General features: G+C 38.4%; 1 protein-coding gene across 2 annotated transcripts in view; it reads right to left on the reverse strand.

The window, feature by feature from the left end:
* pdgfc (platelet derived growth factor c) overlaps window positions 1-25107 on the reverse strand; it is a 50570-nt gene that overhangs the window by 16326 nt on the left and 9137 nt on the right. For both annotated transcript variants that reach the window (XM_038699862.1, XM_038699863.1), the window contains exon 2: window positions 1685-1877. In XM_038699862.1, the coding sequence (XP_038555790.1) occupies window positions 1685-1877 (193 nt within the window). The remainder of the gene's footprint in view (window positions 1-1684; window positions 1878-25107) is intronic.

Here is a 25107-nt window from a genome sequence, read left to right on the forward strand (position 1 = left end):
AAAAGTCAATCTGCACCCTGCCCCACTGTGGAACTTTCCCTCACGGGGTTTCAGCAGCAAAACTAACCTCGTTCGTCAACATTCACCCGTCCCACCACAGAGGTGTGCTGGGGGGCTCAGATTACCTACACTCATATACTGTTTTTTTTTTTGTTTTTTTACTTTTTTTCTGATGAGCAGACAGGGTGCAGAAAGACTGACAACCAGGAACTGTCACTAGATCAGAAGCATACTGATTCATGGCCACATCTTCTTTTAATTTCCTGATATGTACATTTAATTTCTCAAAAGTTACCATGTTCATTGAGTGCAGCTATGTCCAACATCTTGTCAGCTCGGTAGAGAACTGTCATTCACCTTAGTATCCATGAGGGGGCTCTCCAGGAATGACTAGTGAGGTCACCCTCCCCCAATTCTTCTCCACCTTCAACTGATTTGCCTCCTCCATGCTCACCATTCAGTTGTGATATATTGACAGCAGGGCACTGAGCATAATGGAAAGAGGGTAAATCGATCATTGAGGTTTGGAATCCCTGTTTATATTGAATGGCAAAACAGGCAAACCCAGGCAGTAATGAAAGTGGGTTCCTCAATAAAGCAGAGGATATATTGTATGGACAGTATATGTGTATGTATGATTGTGTTTATGTGTTTCCACATGAGGCATGTGTCTTTTAAACAATCATGTGAGCAGCTACAAATATCGACTACATCAAGTAAAATATGCTGGTCTGGACCATGTCATCATGAGGTCTCAGGCAAACAAATCACTCTGCTGCTGGGTTTTCAATATTCACGAGCTGCCACAGCCGACCAAAGGCAATTTCACAAATGGCCACACTCTGACTCTAAATCTTTAAAGATGGACTACAACACAGGCAAGACACGTCTTTACGCCAGCCCAACACGTATCTGGCATCCCAACTGGGGAAGCCCCCATTTGATGAGAGCTGGCCAAGCAAGTAGAGGAAACTCTTAATGAAAAACTACACACTGCTGAAGGAGGTTAACCTTCTCATCAAGTGTAATGGATCAAAATTTCATTTAGACAAAAAAAGCTACTTATTCTTCATCCATCCATCCATGCATCGTCAACCGCTTATCCTGCGTACAGGGTCGCGGGGGGCTGGAGCAAATCCCAGCTGACATCGGGCGAAAGGCAGGGTACAACCTGGACAGGTCGCCAGTCCATCGCATGGGTTACTTATTCTTATCTTTCAAAATAAAATATATAAACCATTTAAAGAATACACTTTGAGTTGTTTGGAGGTTGGCACATTTGTCAGTCAGTGAGGAGGACCATGAGAGAAAAATTATGTATCCCAATATTTTTTGTGAATGCCCAGATATCCCGCCTAGTTGGAGGACAGGAACAAGAAAAGGAGAGAAACATCTTACAAATTAATGTGATACGTTATACAACTCAAAATGCTGTCCTACAAATACAAAGTTCACTTTATTTAGTCCAAATCCCAGATCAAATCAAAAACCACTGACAAGTCTACTGCTATCAATCAGGATGTTAGCGTAGTCTGTTAGCATAGAGCAACACATGTAAGATAATCAGCCACAGTCCTCCCAAAGACGTGTATGCTTCCTTTATGAGGCAAAAAATAGTATTTTATCTGCTTGTATTTATACTGAGATATGAAATCTACAATTGTACTGCATTTAATTTTCTTACTTGCATATGCCATCTTCAGGGTCCTCCAAACCAAACCTCTCATCAAAGGTGAGCTGGATCCTCATGTTACTGGATGCCACTAGTCTCCAGACCAACACGGTATTCCTGGGATACGTGCGTGGGAAGTCTGGGCTGTGGAGCATTCCCTCGCCAGATACTGTTACGATCTTCTCCTGATGGGAATCTTGCACTCCTAAAAACAGAAAAAAATGTTTTGTGCTTTGGATATACTGTAGCAGTTTGATTGGTTCCTATCAATTAAGTTAGCCATGGGTGGGGTCTTTATGTATTATTATATATATCTTCACACCCTGACTGGATCCTACTCAAACAAGTTACATACCCAACTGTTCCATCAAACAAATGATAATAGAGGCAAATATATATAAATAATAATTATAAATAATTGGCCACCTTTGCCCTTCCGTTTTTGTTTGGGTTTATAACTAACCTTTGGGTTATGGTTAGGTAAAGCAACATGCACATACTAACATACTGTACACTTATACACAAACACATGCACTAAAATACACACATACAAAACCTACATCAATTTGACAGGAATAATTTATGGAAAATTAAGGATATTTGTCATTATTGATATCTCAATTTTCATTGATCGTATGATAGAAATCGCTGATGAGTCTTCGACCTCATCACGACCCAGGAAAAGAAGCCTAGACCTGCAGCTGAGTCACACTCAGGGCTTTGCTCTCATAAACACAAGAGGCTAAGGGTTAATACGGGGTGAGTAAGGGTAGGACTGAAATTACAGCTTAAAGAAGGGTGGAAACGTACAACAACAAATCAAATGGGTGAAGCTGAATAGTGAGAATGCCTAAAAATCAGCTGATAGATTGAGCTGACAGTGTTGGAAATATGAGCACGACAGCTATTCTTCCAGAAACTAAGCTAAACTGAACAAATGTCCAATCACGATATATGGTCTTGTGTTGAACTGTGTGTTGTTATTATAATTCCATGAATCTAAAACATTAGCTCAATGCTGAGTACTTCAATGGGAACACTGCCTGATGGGTTTCAGCAAGTTCCTCTCATAAAGCCATTAAGGCCCACTGGGACCAGTGGCTGTGGGATTTAATCACAGTGATGAAGCTTGTCACTCCCCTGGGGCTCCATCAGGCCCTGTCACCTTCAGGAGAAAAATTGCCAGGATATTTCCACCTGAGCCTCACAACAACTGAAATGACAACATCCCTGAAGCCATGCTGATTGCAGGACTGTTTTCAATTTACCAGGTTTAAATAATAGATCAAATGTAAGTATACGAGAAGACACATTACCATTTTTAAGCTGTCAAAATAAATACAACGTAGCGTCATTGTATTATTTTACAAATAACTGCTAATCTCTTAGTATAATTGCCATGAACAATCAACTTCATCACCATTGCAACACAGTCTGAAATACTAGACAATTACAGGAATTTAACACAAATACTTTTTTCAATATGATGGGTAGCTGAGCTTAGCACAAGAACTGAATGTAAAAGTAAAGAGTTAGTCTTCAACATATGTGAAAAATGAAGCTTTCAGCATTTTGTATCTTGTTAGCTAGTAACCAAATTTCACTTTTGTTGGGTTTTGTCCAGATTTATAAAAGTATTTGAAAAAGATCAGAAGTGCAGGATTGAAGGTAGGAAACTGCTTAGCTAACTGTTCATTTCATTAAACTAATGTCTCTTTAAATGCATATACAGAGCGTTAAAAATCAGCTTTCCAGTTGGTGGACACATTTCACATTTGGTGAAGTAGTGTTTCCCTCCAATCTTTGTACTAAGCTAGGCTAAATCTGCCATGGAGCAATTTATTGAATGTACTGCTGAAATTGATATTGATCTTGTCATATGGTACAAAATAATGTTTCACATTTGAGAGAGCAGCATAACTTCCTACTTTGTCACATAAAAGAATACTATGTTCTAAAGCAATGCAAAAAAAAAAAAGATTTAGATTAGTGGATGTTAAAACTCTCCCATGTAGATTTTTTTTTTTAAATAACCAAAATTGTCACAACAATATCTTGCTCAATATTACCTACTATTATTAGTATCAACATGCTGTGTTGAAATTTTGCTGACATTCTTTCTCTGAGATTTCACTGATACATTTATCCCATCCCCAGCCATTTGTTTAAGCAGTATTTATTTTAGTATCACTGATGATCACTCGTATATAAACCAATACGTCTAGCCTTCAGAGGAACCAGCAGGGGTTTAATGTGCTCAGGAGAAGGAGTGTGCTTCTGGAAGTTTGTCAGTGCATTAAACGGATGAGTAACCATTTCTCCAGTGCAACTTGCATACTGTAGACAAATTTATATTTGAAACACATTTTGAGCTTAATTAGTCTTTATTTTGCCATAAATTTGATTTATGGATGTGATTCATACGCAGCAGTGTGATTAATTCTGATGTTATTTGCTTGCAATAGAAACAAAAACACAGGCAGGTCAAGTTTGTGCCATGTGCTCACCCTGAAGAATGTCTAACAGTTCCACAGCAACTCAGGATGGTTCCAAGGACAACAAATCTGTCTGAAGGAGTGGTCGCTGAAAATAAGTCAGTGAAACCTACTTCAGCAGGGTACTTTTTCTTAGCATTTAAAGCCAGCAACAATTCAGAGATTTGTCAGTTCGCCACCCTGTTGTACTCATGTCAAGCTTTCCATCCTGACAGAGCACATATGTGGTTTAGGGCTGTCCCTGACTAAGGATTTACATAATCGAATCAGAAGCGTCAAGTCCTGCCTATAGTCGACTGATAGTCGAATCATGTTTTTTTGTGTGCGGCGATTGCCGGGGGGGGGCTACACACGTGCAGCTACACAAGGTAGCTGTGCTTTAATCTCCAGAAGCTACAGAGCTGCAGTCTCTTTTCATTCAACTTACAATGTAAATTTCCAGCTAAATTGACGCTTTTTGAAGACCCCTTTCTCTCTGTCGCCTGTCATTCACCGGTCCTCTGCAGAGTTTTACGTGCATTACTGCTGCCAACAACTGCATGCACGTCGCGGTTCCTTGCGGGTCTATTTCAACAGGGTACCCCCAGGATTCTCAAAGTTAAATTTCAGACTTTTTAAGACCTTTTTAATACCACCTAGGATGAAATGTAATACCAACTTCACTGCCGTTTAATGAAAAATCTGTATTAATTTTAAGCCCGAGAAAATTATTTACATGAATTTAATAAAACATTTTATTATAATACATTCATATTCAACACACTATAGCTTGGGGTGTGTTTGTACTTTGATAAGATAAAGTGAATCAAGGACGTTAATTTGAGTTGAAAAGTGGTGGGAACATAAGGGATCAGATTAGGGGTGTGACGATACACTTAGCTCACATGCACAATTCTCAATATTGGGTTCACGAGAACAAGACAAGATGATATTTTAACACTAACTGATGAAATAGGCTATTCAATGCTGAAATATATATAAATGTCGGTCCCCTAGAAATTTCTAAGCACTAAACACTTAATTTCCTACATTCTGGAGACATTTTCTGCACCAATTTATGGTAGAATTGTCTTTATTTAAATAAAGTGATTCAGATTTTTTTAGCTTAAACTTTTTTGAACAATGCACATTTATTTCTTTTATCTTTAAATTGCATGTTTTCTTATTGTGCAAATAAACGTTTCTCAAAGTATTTTCATTAGTTTTTTTAATATTTGTTGGTGCAAGCCATTTTACAGAACATATTTAACAAATGCTTAAAAAAAATAAAAGTGAAGGAGACATGTCCCCAGTATCCCCAGTGTAAATGACACCTATGAAATGAATCTAATATTTGTGCACTAAGAACTCTTAAGGGGTGAAATCAAAAATAAAAACAAATTGTGTTATGAGTTGTTGCAATTAGTTACACCTTGGCTAGATAAGGTAAAGTAATATAATATGCCAATTTCTTCAGTGATTATTCATCCTGTTCGGTTTTTCTAAAGCATCTAAAGGCTGTTTGAAATATAGTGTTATATAACGTTAGTATTGACTTGAAAGCAGCGGGGATAAGGAGTTGGGCTCCGGTTTGTTTTTCCCTAGTTCCCGTGATATATCTGGGTGATGTAAGTTTAATGTGCGTTAGTTTTATGTTTCTGAATTTCAGACACTTGCCCATTCTGAGTTGTCGAGCTGAGCACGTCAGAGACATTTTCTTTTCTTTTCTAACAACTGACTGATTCGCGCAGAGTTGGATGCCAGAGCTCGTGCACCGCGAACACTTCACAGTTCAGAGCGTAAAGGTGAACACTGACGTAAACAGTACCTGCACTGCCGTATAACATCACACCCACACCAAATGGAGTATTATGAAGTCTCACACATACAAAGTATTCATTTATGACGTTACAGCATTAATAAAATCCTACGAAAGGACAAGAAAAAATTTAAGACCTTGGTAAATGAAATAAAATACTTTGGTAATGAAATTTAAGACTTTTAAGCCCTTATTTTTGGAATATGAAATTTAAGACTTTTTAAATACTTTTAACACCCTGGTACCCTGTTCAAGTAGCAGGCTATTTAAAAACGATAAAATATTCTTTATGTGGTTCATCAACGGTGATAAATAATCCGAAAGTCCCGCGAGGTCACCACACCGTGAAGCTGGGGCTCGGTCTCTTCAACAAGCGTTCCTCCACTGCCACTGCACAAACACACGCTACGCTTACACATGCGCACTGACGACCCAGGGTTAGGGTTACAATTTTGGATTTATTCACGCACTTCAAAAACATTTATTGAAAATTTTATTCTTTTTACATATTTATTTACAGCATTAAATGTTGAAATGTATATAGTAATAGGCTGTATATTAACTTGGGACTAAATTGGGATAAAACTGGTAGTTCTACGTAAAATCAGACGCTGAGCACCCCCATATCGCCAAAATGGCATGATCCAAGGATCATGCCATTTTCACTGCAATGCTTCCACTGTGAGATTGACAGTCGAATCAGGCTCCGCCCATCAAAGCATCCAATCTTTGACTATTCGGGGTCAGAGCTAATGTGGTTTACTATAGAAGTGGCAGATTTACCTCGTTAGTGACAACTGAAACAATGTGTCCTTTATTGCATACAGGGGGAGACAAAAGCAGGCTGAAATGTCAACTGTCGCTGAAAGATTTGATCAGCTAGCCATCTAATTTTGCTAATGTTAGCTTCACTGAGTAAGTTTACACCAAACTGACTGTTATCTTTCCAGCTTACTCGCCCTGTTAAAGGGGTCTTAATTATGCACTTGATGGCTTGATACTGTGCTAAGAGACTGAGGCTAAAGCTACAGACAAAACAACTTCCCAGACAAAAATTCTCAGAATAAAGAAAGTGTGTTTTTCTGTTGTACTGTGGAGCAAGTCCTTGTATTAAAAGTATGATGTGGAAAAATGAAAGATCAGACCCATGTTTCATTCTAACCTGACCTTGTTTGGTACAATCTTGGCCAAGTAGGAAAGTTTATCTTTTCATTTTTAATGTTACAGGAAAAAAGTCTTTTAGGATAAGGACTAACCAGTGCGTTACATAATGTAACCATTAGCTACATTCCTCAAATTCAGTAAGGAACAGGACAGAGCTGTGTTTGGGGGTTTTGGAAAAGCAAAAAAAAAGAAAAAAGACACAACCTTCAAACTCCTTAAATACTGAATATCGCTCTTAATACAGTGCCCATGCAGACCACTTCAACATGTGGAGAAATCCAAATCTTGACAGGCCGGATGTGCCTAGATACAGCTGCTATTATTGCGGAGGGGTTTAGCAAATAGTCAATTGTTAAATTAAAGCACATCCCATTTCAAATGAGTCAATTATAATGCATATTTGTTCAAATTTGCTTTTCAGAACATAGTCATTTCCATACCTTAAAATCTACTTATACCCAAAACTGCTAGCTTATGGCATCAGCAAATTTTGTTCTTGTACATCCCTTTAATTTTGTGTTTTGCTTTTTCTTGTTGATTAAAAAGGCATCCATCCCCTGTACGATCCAATAAAAAACAAAATTTTTGTCAAGATGTAACTTGATGACATCCAGACTTTCTCTTCTGGCATCCCGACTGATGCTGTCTATCAAATAGAGTAAGTAAATAAAACAACAATGACACTTTTGAAAAAAAAAAACAATTCGATAGATTGCAGATATAACTTTGATGTTTTCATTTGGGTTTGGTGGTGAGCCAGGTGGGAACGGATTGAATGACAGCGTGCCAGATGCAAAGAAAAACAAAGCCCAGGCATGACTTCTCAATGAACAGGCTCTTTCATAACTGTATGAAGAGTTTGCCCTCAAGTACATACTGTCTCACCAAACATGGGCCACCTTCTTTGGGCAAATCAAACTTTTTGCACTCTCCAAGCCAGCCAATCATGACTGTTGATTATACATTAAACTCATCACCTTGCAGACAGAAAATAGGCATTTTATCTAGCATTGGATAAAAAAGGCCCCTGAAGCAATATTTTGTGGTTTATGAATACACCTTCTTCATGGAGTTATCATGATCATGTTCAAAGAAATCTACCCTACCTTTTAGCTTGTAGTCAATACTTTCTTTGCAGAAACTAATGAAAAAATGGCTGATTGTTCTTTTAATCTTTGGTGCAAGTAGCAGCAACACACACAGGTTTGATTGACTGTTTTTATATCCATTTGCTGGCTCAGGAGGAAACAAGCCGATAGCTTTCATGCTATTAAAGCTTGGCCTTCCATCACAATGACATGTTTTTAATTACATACCTATTACTGTGGGTTCCAACATACAGGCTCATAAAGTACATAATGAATTATGTGAAAAACAGAACGTGATTCTTTAATATACAAGTCTAGATGTACAGTATTGCATGTGTTATAGGAGGTGTACATAATCTACTGCACAATTATAAATATGTTGGCCTTTTCAGGGCTCTCTCTGTACATAATTCCTTAGGGAAATTTGTTAAATGATGACTCTAATTCCTCTTTATTAAATCTGTCATTATGGGGAGAATGTGGTACGCAAAATCTGAGCTTGCTGTTACAGAGAAAGGGGGGAAATAAGAAAAAAGGCCTTTATATAAAAGCATTAGGTTCTGATGAAAAGATATTCCAGAGATCTGCATGGATGAAATCATACTTAATCCGAAAAGTCTGCAAATATCCTGCTTAATCTTTATACACTCATCACAAGTAATTGCAGTAGGGTGGGTGAACAATGTGTTTGCATTCCTCTTCGGTTCAGGTCTTTGTGCATGAAGATCAAGAATGAACCATCCAAGTGATTCTTTGCTGTGGATGTTTTGTTCACTTGCATCAAAGCAGAAACGTCTTAAGAGTGTGCTCCTTCAGAGTACATCAACTGAAAACCAATATATGATTAAAGCAAGATCCACAAGGTCACACAGCAGCTTCCTTTCTTTTTTCCTAAAGCTTTTTTAATGAACAATACTGTCTTTTCATGCTCTCTTTTCAGCCTTCCCATTGATGTCCTCCCTCTCCGATTTACACTCTGTGTACTGTAAAATGCAGAGACGCTACCAGTCAGGATGGATTCTGGGTGTAACTTTGACTTAAAAATGACCTCACTCTTGGGGTTAACCAATGTCATCTAATGATCAGAGAAGCGGTCCCCTAGAGTGAATTACCTCAAACATGACTTTTTCTTGACCTACTTTTTTCCTGTGTGAGGAAAGTAGAGTCGACTATTAAGGGAGGAAGTGACTCTGAATAAATAGGAGCCTATACAGTGCAGCCATTGTGCTTTGTTCACACGTTAGTGGGTGAACCATTCATGCTGTTAAACATTAACCTTTCCCCTGCCAAAATAAAACTGGAGCGCACATGTAGAGAACCATGGACATTACTTTCTTATACATTAGTACACACACAAGCATCTATTACTATTACTACCACTTACTACTACTGGTCATGATAATAAACTATAGGATTTAAAGTATAATATCAATATACTGCACAATGATCATAGAGTACAGTGGATCCTATGTCCCCCATCCCCTCACACACACTCATAAGCTCATGCAAAAACATATACACCCAATCGCACAGACATACGTGCATGCATACCCAGATGCATTTATAAATGTTAGATGCCTTCAAGCAAAGGCTGACTAATGAGAGCACACCCTTTGTCCAGACTGCTGCATGTTTCTCATAAAAAAGTGGGAGGAATGAAAACCATTTTTTTAAATTCTGGCTTCTGTTAAGCTCACTAAATTCATCTTTCTTCACATGATATCATTACAATGTCTCACTACATCGGCCCTTGGCTTGGGAGTTTATCAGGTGGTCATACTGCATGATACAGTAGACAGAACTTTGCCTTTCTTCAGGAAGACCAGGAAAATTTAGGCCACACCACTGTTCAGCCCTGAGAAAGCAATAAATATTTCTGCCTGCCTCAAATATGAGGTCAGAATAGATATTTTTAAAGGGGAACTTCCATTATTTACCATCAATTGGTCCTGACTAAAATTAAACACAAAATGTGGGTTAAAAGTTTCATACCACTAGGTCCAAATCAAATCAGTATGGATTACTCTGCCATGGGAGTTGCATTTGCTCTGTAAGTTGGCTAAATTGTAATTTTCACACATTATGGACCAATAAAGACTGGTCCAGTACTACACTGTGTTCTCCCAGCAGCCTCATGCATCATGGATAACCATTCAAGGCAGCTATTTCTTGTCCGGTAATCGATAGCCGAGTCACTGTGACACTAAATCCAAATTGTTTTTAATTTCAGGCCTGCTACCTGCTGATCAAAATTAATGAGAGGCCCTGAGCAACAGAATTCAGCTGATAAAACTGTACCAAACAAAGAATTTCCTTTTTTCAAAGCATGCGTGTCAGGCTCGTTGCAATCATGCCAACATCTGTTGCTTATTAAGATGGTGCAGTGGTTACTACAGGTGCAGTAAATTCCCAACCATGCTTAGGATATTTATTGCTTTTGGGTTTTACAGTCAGTCAGACAAAAAAAGGGTCTGAAACCATAGGAATCTTTCATACCATTGAAAAATAATTTTGGCTGCGTGGGACCCTTCTGTAGCGATATAATCTGCAAGGCATATGCCCCTGTGTGTTGGGCCGAAGAGGAAATAGGTTTGACAGCCAAATTCCCTGTGGAGGTCGCAGAAATAAGGGTGGAAATATAGCAGAAGCTGGAGATATAGATAAGTCACTAAAACAGATTCTTGTCTCAACAATTGTTGAATGCATGTATGTTGACGTGCATAAAGTATATTATAATACACTAACATCATCAGAATCTGATGTATGTGTTGTGTTTGACAATGTAAACATTTGTGTACAATGTACCTTGTGTTTTCTAAGAGTAAGTATAAATAAAATTTCAACATTGCAAGATTTAGTTTTTTCCCAATGCAGTTTGATTGACAGGAATAGCAAACTTGAATAATTTTGCTCTCCACACATGACTAGCCCAGTGATTAGAGTCCATGTCATGGCAGAAATCTCACAGATAATACTGATCACTGTGTCCACTGACTGAAAATACTGTCTGACTTGCTGCCTATTGCCCTTGAACACAACAACCTCACTTACTTATAAGTCGCACTGGAAAAAACACACTTTAATATTATAAGTGGTGACGCTAATGATGTTAATGTAGAATCAACAGGCTTGGAGAGAAGACCATCACTGACATCAGCCAAGTCACTATTTCAGTGCATACGTTGTTATAATATCCATGATCTACGCTTTTCTTTAGTTCATTTTAATTAGTATATCTGTTTTTAAATTATATTCTGGTATTTGATATTATGCCAAATGTCATGAAAGCTAGGCACAGTGTGCAAATGCAGTTGGGTCCTAAACCTCTAGAGGGCTCACCAATACTAACTGTCCAATCACCCACAACTGCAACAAAGACACTAATGCTCCTCAACACAAAATGTGGTCACCTTCAATAAATTCCTCTGATTTTATTATTAAAATCAGAAACCTGCTTCAGAATAGGTCTGTATGGTGGAGGGGGACAACCTGTGTCTGTGTGTGACGCCATCACTGGCCAATGGAGGACATAAGAGGATGCCAGAAAATAATTAAGACACAGTGGCTGGGCTCTCAGACAAACTGTGGATGTTTTCACACCAACAGAACAATGCATGCAAAAACTGCATTACACTATCACTTTTGCATTTGGTCACCAGAGTACAGCTACTTCTACGGTCTACTTCACATTTTCAACCCTTTAGACTTCAAGTCCTGTCATCAACAGGTGGACAGTTATGACCCATGAAAGCCCTTTAAGTGAAGAGGCCAAAGGTCACAAGAAATGTAATCCGTTATGAAATGCCCCTCTATCTGCAGGGAGACCAGACCCTGGAGAGGGCAGGGTAGTATAATGACATGCTCAGGAACAGTTTAGCATGGCAGATCATTTCAAGCAGGGATGTTGCACTCAAAGATCTTCTGACTGAAGGGTGGTCTCACTCTAACCAAGAGGTCAACTTCGCCAAGTGGGCAGGAGGGACATCTGTTGACACCTGCTGCAGAAGTAAAGCAAAACATCTGCAGATCATATCGGATGGCTCAACCTGATGGCCAACTAGTTTGTGTGTGCATGTGTATGTATAGGTCGTATGTATGTGTCATATCTACTGCCTTCCCACAGAACGTCAATATTGGGTATATGTTCATATGTACCTAAAAATATTAGTATTGAGGAGCTATCTAGGAATACTCAAACTCATACAACCAGTTCATACTCTGTACAATATACTTTTTCTGTTATTAAAATGGTAAAATACATGAATTACTAGTATATAAACTGCTAAACAAGTATAGAATGAAGATTACAACACATTGTAAACTGTATTATAATACGATATAGCAGGAACGTGAGACAAAGTTCTTGTCTTCCTGCAGCAGGAAACACATTTTTGGATTTATATACTCTTAGAACATACTCTCAGATATGTTGAAAAAATAACACAAAATGTGTTTCAGCCAACCATTAAATCATTAAAAATTAAATAACATAAAAAGCCCTCAAGCCCATGAAGTATTTAAATTCCATATCTGCTATGAAATGTACCCTTAATGCAATGCACAAACTGTTATCTGAGAAATGATTACAAATTGTGATAAGGTTTTATAAAACCACAGCTGCAGGCTGTTAATGATGGTGAATGCATAGTAGTGTGCAACCACATGTGATGTTGTGTGAAAAGCAGACACACCAAAGATAAACTGAAGTCTTTCAACCCCTCAGGCTTTGGCCTGTCCAGCACAGCTACTGAAACTCATCACCACACAACAGCCTCTCCTCAGGTTACAATGGTTCCCCACCCCTGAATGATTTCTTGGAGCCTCTAATTAGTGCCCACACTTGTGTTTGGCATCCAGAAAAAGGAAGATTGAGTGTCAGTCTTTTCACTACAGCCGTCTATTTGTGTTGACCCTCTGGTATTCTGTGTCCTAGCCCCTGAGCCTGGATTTAAACATGATATCAGCACCAAAATCACCCATAAAATGAAGAATAAACGAATCCAACCTCAGTACTTTTTCTTTTGATTTATAAAACAAATTGCCCCAACAAGTTCAAGCAAATCTCTTAAAATGATCACATGTTTTAGTACTCTTAATTGTTTAATTTATGAGGCAACATTTCTGGTAGCATCTACATTGATTCGCTTTTAATTAAAAAAAATATAAATATATAGGCTGGCAAAAGTGTAATGACTACCACAGTAAATAAATTTAATTGAGCATATAGAAAATTTCCGGGACAAAGACATCACAATACCAGTGACAATGATTAACAAATGATTCCTAGAAAATACAGAGCAAAATCACTATAGCATTAACCAAGAAAATAAAAAAAGTGTAAAATGGATAACCAAAACAGCTGCTAAAACCTTCAATCAAGAACAGGGATCTCATATACATGAATATACTTGATTTTTGTTTGATTGTAGGTCCACACAACAAGTTACAACAGTGTAGAGGCTTGTAAGTCTGTCTGTCTCGCTCATTCAAATAACAATCATGGCATGTCATGAATGCAGGATGCCCCAAATCATTATCAGTTTCCTTGTTAGTCGTCAAACTCAGAATCAATATCAAAGTTAATTACTGTTAAAAGGATCGACTGATAGTTTAGCACAAAAAAAAGAAAGTAAAAAGGCTTTGAGATATTTCTCACAAACACTGGAAGATGGGCCTAACCTTGCCTCCTGGTTTGAAACCAACCGTTGACAGATGAACCACATCTTTTTTAAACTTCTCTCCACAGCTGTGGACAGCAGCTCCAGGCTGCTTTGTTGTCACATCTGTGAGCTGGACAGCTGGATGTTTAGAGAAAATTACAGTTCTGTGGTGAGCCAGATTGGAAGACAGCTTTGCTGTACCAGATCCAGACACTGCCATTAAGACTGATCAAAGATGCAGGTTTTGCAATGAAGGTAGCTGGGATGATTGATAGCTGATCACAATCCACTTTGTAGCTCCCTGGCTCCAAGACAGAAACACTCAAATTGGCAATGAACAGCTTGAAAGAGGTCAGTAATGTTTTCAACTAATGATTTCTAAATTGATCTGGGACCGCACATATCTGTGCTGGAATCTCAGTAAAACTTAGGTTGCAACTTGGATAACAGCCAAATTTACACTCTGAGTGAGTTTGTCTTCACACATTTTCCTCCCCTTGTTCCATTACTTTAATTTTATCTTAAATCATAAAACTCCAAGTAACATAGACCTCCTAGTGCTCACTGTATTCAATTCCCTGGCTCTTAAAAACTTAGAACATTATAGCCACTAACTAATATCCATCTGAACACAGTAGCTATGTAGAATTCCAAAAAACACAACCTAAACCTAACAACCCTTTTAAAAGCTACAAGCAATGCAAGCAAATCTGGGTAAAGTCTTCAAAGGTCTGATGAGATTTTCAGCTGTAGCAAATTGAATGATTAATCCAAAGCAGCAGACAAGGAGACAAGTGAAATAACATTCGAATTGCGGTAGTTAAAGGATAAAATTATCTGGTCTTTGGCTTTTCTTCCAGATACAGATTGATTTCTTTAAGCGGGTTGCCTTGGATCTCTAATTACTGCCACCCTACCAAGCCTTCATAACCTTTTGGCCCAACTGTGTAGAGAAGAGGAGCTGCAGTGCAGAACCCAGAGTAATGAAAGTATATTCCTTTCAACCTCTATTTACCAAGGGAGGGTTTGCTGAGCACAACTGCTCTTTTCCTGTAACATCCTGCTCTTGCTCACATGGATAAAGCACTGTGACGCCAGTTGTTGAAAAAGATAAGGAGTGTGTCTAATTCACTGTCCAAAATTCTTACAGGATTGAATTGACGAACCCTTGGTCAAAAGTCTGCTTTGCTAATAATTCAGTCACCACCATGAACCCACGCAGTACACTGCTTTACACATTCAATGCCAAAACCAAATGCATGTCCTCTAAACTCCAGGGAACAATGTCTGTGCATACAACCCAGCATAAGAACTTGCCAAAGGGCTGGCTTTGCTAAACCAAGCAAGTTTGTACCTGGATGTTCAGAGATGACATGAGTAGCAATTTGAGGATTAGAAAATGGGAAAATTGATGTTTCTGAGGGGAAAAATCTGTAGGCGAGGGCAGTGACTTAGTGTCTGCAGGTTAATTCCCATAAGAGGGGAATACAATTATTGTATAATTGTAATGCTGCTCACAGAGCATCTCTCTATGGATCCATTCATCCAAGGGTTTCAAATGGATTATGGAAGCACTGTTTAAAGAAAGACACTGGAGTATTTTGGAAAGCAATGTTATGACTGGCAAAACTTAAAATCTTTCATGAATTATTTCATCTTACTCTTTCCCGCCGCCTCTTATTGATCTTAGCAGTGTTACTGACATTACATCAGTGCTATGTCTATGACTCCTGCAATTCTTACAGCTGGTTACTTTAAATGTTTGTGATTTACAGGAACTCATTGCACTCTTTGACGTTATTCTTGATAAAAGCCACTGATGTGTAAAATTGGTATAAGCTTCAAATGAGATACGAGAGGACACTATCACAAATGATAGCGGGGAAAAGCCAACAGGGTCACTAAAATAAGTTTAGTGAAATACCCTTTATTTCAAAGTTGTTCATAATGTGTGAAATTTAAACAAAATTCCTGGCAAAGTGCTGTCCACCTTTCAGATTTGTTTTCAAATCTGCGATTTATATAGGTCTGGTGTTGATGGCTGACCAATAAGTTAGAGATACAATTGATCAATCAGAATTGAGCTGGGTCTTTATACATCGCTAGTTAATTACTTAGCTACAAAGCTACATTCATGAAAATATCCACAGAAAAATGGACACAGCCGTAGTTAAGGTTGTCGTAATTGTGAAAGTTTATTTTTTATCACTGTTAAATTACATCAATGGAATTTATTTATCACTCTCTACTGAAATTGGCTAACATGGGCACAATGTCAGGCTGAATTAATGGTTTGATAGGAAAAGGCAATTGAGTCTGATCAAATGCAATGTGGAATTTTACCCCTTGATTGACTTACTGAACACTAGTTGAAGCTGTGGATTCAATGACCGTCTGTGCTTCACCTTAGCTGGACCTCTGACCCAGTCTTAATTCTGTGCAAATTATTAAGGTAAACAATATTGATTCTCATTTAAAACATGCCTGCTCCATATAAACAACTCCAACAACTAAATTAAAAGCCTGCAGTTGTAATTGAAAAGAGAAAGTGCTTATGATTTACTCACATCTAGCAAACCCAGTGGTTGGTGTTGTGTAATCAGTTGCTGTGTAGATGTTATAGTACCGCATCAAACCATTTGTCTCTTATTGCACAGGGGAGATTTCATTAAGTATCTTTATGCACCTGAACTGCAAGTAACCTCTTGTTTGCATCCAACCACATACACATGTCACTGTGACTATTATATGCTGAGGACTAATGTGCTGTCAACAAACTCAGTGGGTCTCATTTTTATGTGCTTGTTTGGGGAATGGTTTGAGAAATAGCAAATAAATCGAGACATAAGCACTTAGCACCCAGTTTGCCTTTTTAATAGTCTACACAGGTCATTAAGCCTCTGACTGTCCACCGTTTGACAAAAGGCCTCGAAGCACTCTTCTCTGACTCTCTCTAACTGCTCATAAAAAAGCCTTTCAATCATCTTTGTCCATTTGCCTCTAACCCTGCTGTTTCATGCAGTTGTTATCAGAAAAGCATGAACAAGAAATGGAAGTACACACCCAGCCACTAAAAGCTTTACTTTATCTTTTGGAAAAATTTATATTCATGAAGCTGCATTTAAAGAACAATAGCATCATCAATAGTAATTAGCTCCTGAGATAAATGGTTGAAAAACAGATGACTTTCTCTCCAATGCTTGTTTGTACATCTGTGTAAATACTTCCTGGTAAAACTTCACAATTCAATTCCTGAACTAAGCAATTATGAGCTGTGGCCTCAGCAGCAACCAGTAATTAGCATGTATAGGAGGATTTGCAGAGTTGATTTCTACTAAATCACAGATGTATAACTGATTAGTGAATGGTTGGGTGAATGATCCAGTAACAACACGTTCTCATACCTAAATGACAAAATATGTTGACTGTCAATTGTTCCAAAACGACATATATGACAGTTACCCTAAATGACATGTGCGAGCACCAGTCCAGAGAACGGGGTACCAGACCTGAAGTATGTCACAGAAGTCACATGACCTAAGTCACATGACATTTAATTAAGCAACAGCTCATGACAGGCCGTGGTATATGCTTTTTATATCACAGTTAAGGGGCTTTTTCGTGTCGGGCTGAACAACGCCCTTAACAACGCCCTTAACCTGAAGTGAGCTATTGCTTTTATAAAACGGTTACCAAGTATGACAAAAATAAAGTAGGCTAACAGACGCACTACAATTTGACTTTATTTCATCAACAGACATTTCTTTATGAATTCAATAAAGCAGTCCCACCAAGCTGCCGGTCGCTACATGATGGTTGCTAAGCAACACACATCAAAGGCTAGAATTATTAGAGCTCCTATTTGAACGTTGCTGTTTGTTGTGCAGCCACTAAAAACTGTCCAGCGTCAGGAGATTGACTTTGGTAACTTGAATTTATATGATAATATGCTTGCTACTGTGTGCCGGCAGCCAGCAGTGTTTAAAATAATAACACTTTAATATTATACCTATAATTGCGTCTCTCCTTGAGCAATAGTCTTTTGCACAGGCTATTGAAACTTAAACTTTGTTGCAAAATCGCAGACATCTGGGGCAAGTAGTGGACTGCTGTGTGTGTTTGTGAGTTTTCCTGTGTGGGAGAGAAGGAAATGTTGAATCACGTCTGTCTCTCTCTCTCTCTCTATTTATTTATTTATCTCCGCTGGTAAAATGTGATCTATATCAGATCTGTATCAGATCGCATTTTAATACCAGGTGTAAATGGGGCGTGAGACCCCCACGAAGCTCAGATTATAACCCGAACCCTGTTCGTTGCGGAGTGATACGGTGTAGGTACAAGATGTGCTTGGGTGGTCAGATCTGCTTAGGGGCCTGCGCCTGTCGATAACGTCACATAACGTGATGACATGGCAGATTGTGATTGGCTGTACGTCGGAGTGCTTACGGATATAGTTTTAAGGGGTCCTCGGATCAACTATGTGATTTAATTGAATTTGAATTTATTTCATGATAACTATGGAGACCCCAGAGCCGTTAAATAATCTTATTTAACGGCTCTGGGAGATGTTATACAATGAAATACAGCTCTACTTATTAAACAGGACTTAACACAGCCTGGCTATAGCTGTGTATTAAAGTTACAATGCTAGTTAGTTAACGTTAGTTGCCGTTCAAGTTAAGATAACGGTAGCTAACTTAAGCTACTCGGACAAACTACATAGTGCCCCGGTTATAAATGTAGGTATCAGATCTGCTCGGGTCTTTATTTAATATTTTTTCTTTTATTTCACATTTACTTTGGCAATATGGAAATAACGTACATACACACACACACACACGTTAGCTTAAGTGGATTGACAGCTAACATTAGCATCATAACATTAATTCCCCTGAAAACTAGTATCCGTAAACACTACAACATACAGCCAATCACCATCCACCACATCATCATACAAACGTACAGCCAATCACGTTATGGGACTCCTCCTAACTATTCATGATCTGATTTTGAGTGCAATATTTTGCAATAAGTGAATAGATGAGAACTGATCAATCATCATCTAATAGCTAAAATAGTTATATCTATCAATTACAATTATTCAGTTGTGTTATGAATACATGAGCACCCAATTAATAATAGCCCATATTTTGCAGTGAATGAGGACAATACCTCTTTTCATGTACCCCAAAAGCAACTGTACCTGTAATTTAATGCCATGTACAAAATATGTATGAAATGTAGCTACTGAACTAACATGGGTTTTAACTGCACTGTTCTCATCTGCATCTGAACAAAAATGCTTTGTAAGAGCAGAGTGATGAATTGACTCTGCTCAACATAATAGAATTACTGGCAGCAACAGAGAAGAAAGTGTTGCATGGCCACAGCATGCATGCAAACATGTCAGTGATCTGCCTAAGAAAATCCATCACCATGATCATTGGGTGCTGCAAACAATGGCAAAAACAAGCCAACACAGTGACCCACTTTAAATCTCAGTTAAGACCTGTCAACAGGTGTGAAGGCAGACAAGGTGTTGAACAAACTTTGGCTGTCAAGGCAAAAAATGAAAGATAGATTTTGACAAACGTAGTTGTGCATGAAAGATCTGCCTTGCCAATGTTGTCTCATTAGTTGGCATGGTTCCGGGGCCATTTTAATGCTGTCATCTGTCAAAGCCCTAAATAGAGGCAACTGAACAGATGTAAAATATAGAGGGAAATGGAGGAGGAGGAAATGGGGCTTAACACCTTTTCTAATAACTGGTTGGTAACCTGTCATACTCTTCTTACAGAGGTTGTCTTTCTCTCAGCATTATTCATTCAGAAGGTGTCCTTTCAAGCTGTTATCACATAATCTTCCCTGTGAAGAAGAAAATGGAGTAAGAAAAGTCTTGAAGTGATTTGAAGAGTGACAACAAAATGTCTAACATTCTGGTCAGTCAGTTTCAGCTAGCTGCAAAGTGGTATTCTGTAGAAGGAGCTACAATATTGTCCATTTAATCTGAGGAGTTCTTACATGCCATTGTAAGTTGGTACTGTACTTCTTACAGATCAACTGTTAAGCAAACATTGTGGATAAGCAAACGTTGTGCATGGTACTCTCAGGTCTTTTTTCTTTATATTTTTTAATGTTTGAGTATCAGTATATCTTGAGTATCTTTAGAAAATGGTTGGTGTGCACAGCTGGATAAATCAGCAGCTGATGTTTACTGTGTACACTGAAGTCCCTAATGTACAGCGTGTGATTTAGACCTGACTAAGGAAGATAAATCTAAAAGCAACTTGCTACACTATTATTGCAAGACCATGATTTTTAGACTTATCCGCTCTGAAAATAATGTTTAAAAAGCATAATTTTTGTGAAAAATGGCAGTTTAGTGTGACTCTAAGGCCAAACACAGGAATACATACATAGAAAAAACAATTACATTTCCCATGTGTATACTACTGTATTTCATAACTTTAAGTTAAACTTAAGAACAAACTGCTGACAGAACAAATAAGACAGCCGCTGTATGTGTACGTCCACATTAACCTACAGCAAAAGTGCCAGTGCTGGGAAAACAAAATGAAAACACAAATAATGTTTTCCTTTCCCTAATGCCCATTACTGACTTGAGTGGCGAGCTGCCCTGTTTATGTCATTAATTATCACCTGGACAGAAACAAACTCACTCCACACCCATTCCATACCAAGAACATTAACTGCATTCAAGATTAAAAGGTGGTTACTTGTTGGTCTCCAGACCTTTCTCACAGTGGACATTTTTACTTGTCAATCACAGGTCTAAATAACAACATAAATAAAGGCTGCACTGTATTTAGTCCAGCCGGTTCTAGGACCACTGTGCCCAGCTTACTGGCACACCTAAATGGAGTACAGCCATAATTAAGATTATCAGTTACACCTGTGCTTTTCCTGCTACGACAAGTTCTGCTGTGAGAAATGCTTATTAGCTACCCCAACCCTATACGAATAAGATTCTCCACTTATCCTATCTACAGTAGCAGTAAATTATAGTATGCTCATTACTTTATATAGTACTTCCTGCTTTGGTGCAGCCATGAATCAACCAGCTGGCATACATCACATTACTTCCAGTTCTAAGCTTATTTGACATCGTTTGATTACCATCTTGTCTCTGTGTGTAATTCCAGATCTTTTTTTAACATTCCAGTGTTTTCACCACTTGACTGAATTAGTCATATGTTGTATGTCTCAACTGGTACTGAGCCACGCGACATTGGGGCATCCTCTCCACACCTCTGTACCAAGTGTCTAACCACAACATAAATCAGATTTAATCATCAACTACGATATGTTTTACTGACGTTTAGCATGGCAACGTGTGCAGAGACAAATCAGGTACTTGTAGTACACACTGGCAAACAGTGAACAGGACTTGTAGGAAAAGTGTCGCTACTTCAGCAGTCAACTAGATCTACTAAGAGAACTAAATGTGCAAAATAACTGGGCATCTCTAACTGACTTACTGGAAGAGAATGTGTGTTTCAGTACAATGCTGTTGAAAGAATAAGTGCACTCTTCCAGTAAATGAGTCAGTGTTGCCAAGTCATTTTTACATCGTACAAGGACAGCAGTTCCTCACGCTGCAACAAAGTTTTAGATTGCACATTGTATCAAATTCACAACAACTGTTTTCTCAATGAACAATTGGGAGTCAAATAAAAGAGGCAAAGCCAACAGTCAGGATATTATGTATACCCCTGCTCCTAATAAATAAATAAATAATTTTGAAAAATCAGAGGATATTGTCAGGGTTTGGTGTGGGTGAAGCAGGTAGTAGGTTGGAGGACCCAAATGCAGGACACGAAAGCCAGCAGGAACAGTTCAGAAGGGTTTTAATACACAAACAAAAGACGAGCACACTTACAAACAGAGTGGCTGATTGACTGAGTCCAAAAACAAAGGCTGTCCAACGAAAATCCAAAAGGGTGAAAACCAGAATCCAAAAATGAGCAGGGTAACAGGGAGACACGGCAAGTAGGGCTGAAGACACAAGCACAACTGCTACACAGGGTGACAACATACAATGACCCAACAAAGACAAGACAGAAACACAAGGTATATATACACACACAGGGACTAATGAGCAGGGCGGGAGCAACACAGGTGAAAGACATGAGGCTAACGAGGCACAGGTAGGGAGAGAGAGAGTGTAGGGGAAAACAGAGACAGACATGCAGAGTGTGACAGATATTAAAATATTGGTATTAAATTATGCCCTGGCAGCAAGTGTCTTTTTTTAGTGAATGTGACAGTAGAGTAAAATTCCAGATCACCAGCAGTAGAAGCAACCAGAGTGAAGCTTTAGCTCCAAGACAAAACATTTTCCAGTACGAAAGACACCCCTGTATTACAGAGGACCTGGCTCGAGTAAGAGGTTGAGTCTATTTTATGAATTAGAGATTGCTGCAGACTCTGTTCAGCGCTCAGACAGCTACACACAAGCACGCACACAGTTGGCAAAATCATTCCTCAGTCAGTCATAAGACCTAATAGCTAATGTGCATTTTCATTCCATTTGGGCTGTAGAAATGGATACCCTCCCATGAGGATCCAAGTGTAAGCATGCTGTGGCAGAGCATATCCAGTCTGCACCGAAAACCTATTTGTGCTTTGGGAAAAGTCATACATTCTCAAAATAGTATGTGTGATTGGGTTACAGTCTCTGTATTCCACTGGCATAGTGTCGTATATCACATCTCACCATGTGCTGGGTGACATAATCCAGCCAGCATGGGACGGCGCTGTGCCGATGATTACTGGGACAGGTGTGTTTTTTACCCCCACCCCCAGATGCTTTGGAGCTGGGATATTTCACATCTCCAGTTAATAGCTGCTGGTTCTTTTCTCACTCTCCTCTGACGGCACATAAAGAAGACACAGTGGTGGTTTGATTTCCATAGGCGTGCATGACTTATGAGTTAGTATTGTAAACATTTTAGGTAATGGAGAACTGAAAGCAAGAAAATGTCCCCATATAAACTTCAGAGAGATGCATATTTGAGCTATGATTCATGAAGAAAAATGGTGATTATGTCAAGGTTTACTATACATATATGATCTCTAGCAAGCCAAACAAGCCTAGTGTCCCAGTTGTATCTCAAATCTGAGGTTTAGTAGAAAATCAAGATCTTATTGGAGAGAGGTTACAAGAAATATAACAAAAATATATAAATAAAATATCCATCCATCCATCCATCCATCGTCAACCGCTTATCCTGCGTACAGGGTCACGGGGGGCTGGAGCCAATCCCAGCTGACATCGGGCGAAAGGCGGGGTACACCCTGGACAGGTCGCCAGTCCAATAAATAAAATATATATAGAAATAATATATATAATAACTGGAAGGTCATCAACTGGAAATGTGGGTCTTGGTGATTATTATTGACATTTACTAGCATGTATTCTATAGCAACCTCTCATGTCAAGTATCAAATCACACATGAGGTGTGCATTTTCAAATTGCAAAAGTCCAAAACAATATTTGGCAATATATGCAGTGAGAAATAAGTCAACCTTTGACCGGAGAAGCCAATCAACATCTATGCTACCTTACCATGTTAAGATTTGATTGAGAGCATACCTGTGCAGTCCATTCAGTATGGAATGTAAAAGGGGTTTTAAATATGTCATTGTGTTATTGGTTAAGCTTATTTTGTGGGCTTAACTGAGCCTGTTCCAAGGAGCATTCAATCTACCCTAATACATTCTGTAAGTACAGCACATTTTGTTTGCACAATAATATTTATAAGGTCAGTAAAATGCTTCTTTATTTTATTCTCCTTTCAACTGCTTATTCATGTCATAGCTGCGGGTGTTTAATGTGTATTCTAAACTGTATGAGGCTTCTCACACATCAGTAACTCTCATTACTACTTTCTAAAATTAGCATCATTAATGATGGCGCTTGATAACCATGAAATGTCTCTGCTGCATCAGATGGATCTACTAGCTCGGTTTCACACACTAGGAACATTTCATATCATAAAGAGCAAGGGAGGCATACTAAAGTGGAACCAGTTGAGTTTGTTTTTTTTTGCCACAGTAATGGGTTTCATTACTATGACATCTGAGACAGTGGGATTTTTGCTAGCAAGCAATGTGGTTTCCTTGCCTACAGTGTTTCTGTGGAATTCCTGTATGAAAATATTAGAGAAATGCATTTTTTTTTGAAAATATGGTCACGCATGGAACTGACTGAAATACGTTTGGGTCATTTAATGGTTACAATTTTCGATATATTAAATGTTACACAATGTGTTTTTGTAGTTATGAAGTTGTTTGATTATTCGATGTGTTGTTTGTGAATAAATGGTGTATGTAAGTTAAAATGTAGCTATTTTTTCACAAATGGGGACAGAATGGTAATAATAAGGACATCTTCATTATGCTTCATTTACCAGCTGATAAAAAGCTAATCACAGATGATTCATCAAGAAAGTGGCCAGTATGTAGATCATTAGGCACTGGCTCATTAAGTATCTAGCAGTCTGTTCCCAATTAACTTATATAGTGCTTGATTCAAAGTTATTCAGGAACTCAGTAAATTAGAAAGTAGTTCCTGATTTGTTTCTGACATGGTCCTTGGTAAATACTCAGTGTTTTTTAGACAGACAACTATTTTAAATGGCTGCATTTAAATATTCAAAGCGCTTTACAATTTGCCTCGCATTCCCACATTTACGCATAGACTGCAAGCTGCTGTCCTTACCATCGGGAGCAATTTGGAGTTCAGTGTCTTGCCCAAGGACAAGGAAGGTAGCAGCAGGACAGAGGAGGAACTGGGGATCAAACCATTTTGATTATGTAAAGTGTTACCAAGAAACTTTTATTCAATAATAAAATTCACAGCTGCTGGACGTCCTCCAGAGATGTTAGCCAAGGTCAACTCATCTTGCTGCCAAGATTTTAAGTCCGTGGAATTCCATTTGCCATAAGAAAACCAATACTCACAGGACAACTGAAGTTTGTGTAAAAATAGTGCCATACTGGGAATGTTTCAAACCCTCACAGCCTAAAGTTGATCCAAGTACTTTATCAATGGAAGCTTCTGTTTTAGAGGGAATCAGTTTTAGTTTACCCCTTTACGAAGATTATTTATTTAAGTATATAAAAACACGGAAACGTAATATATTGTGCTGAATTTGATCTGATTGGATTATTGATGCTTCTTATATTGTATTTTACTCTTTGCAC

This window comes from Micropterus salmoides, unplaced genomic scaffold, assembly GCF_014851395.1.
Source record: "Micropterus salmoides isolate LMB-PRFRI ecotype aquatic unplaced genomic scaffold, ASM1485139v1 Ms_hic_scaffold_5, whole genome shotgun sequence".
NCBI classification, from domain to species: domain Eukaryota; kingdom Metazoa; phylum Chordata; class Actinopteri; order Centrarchiformes; family Centrarchidae; genus Micropterus; species Micropterus salmoides.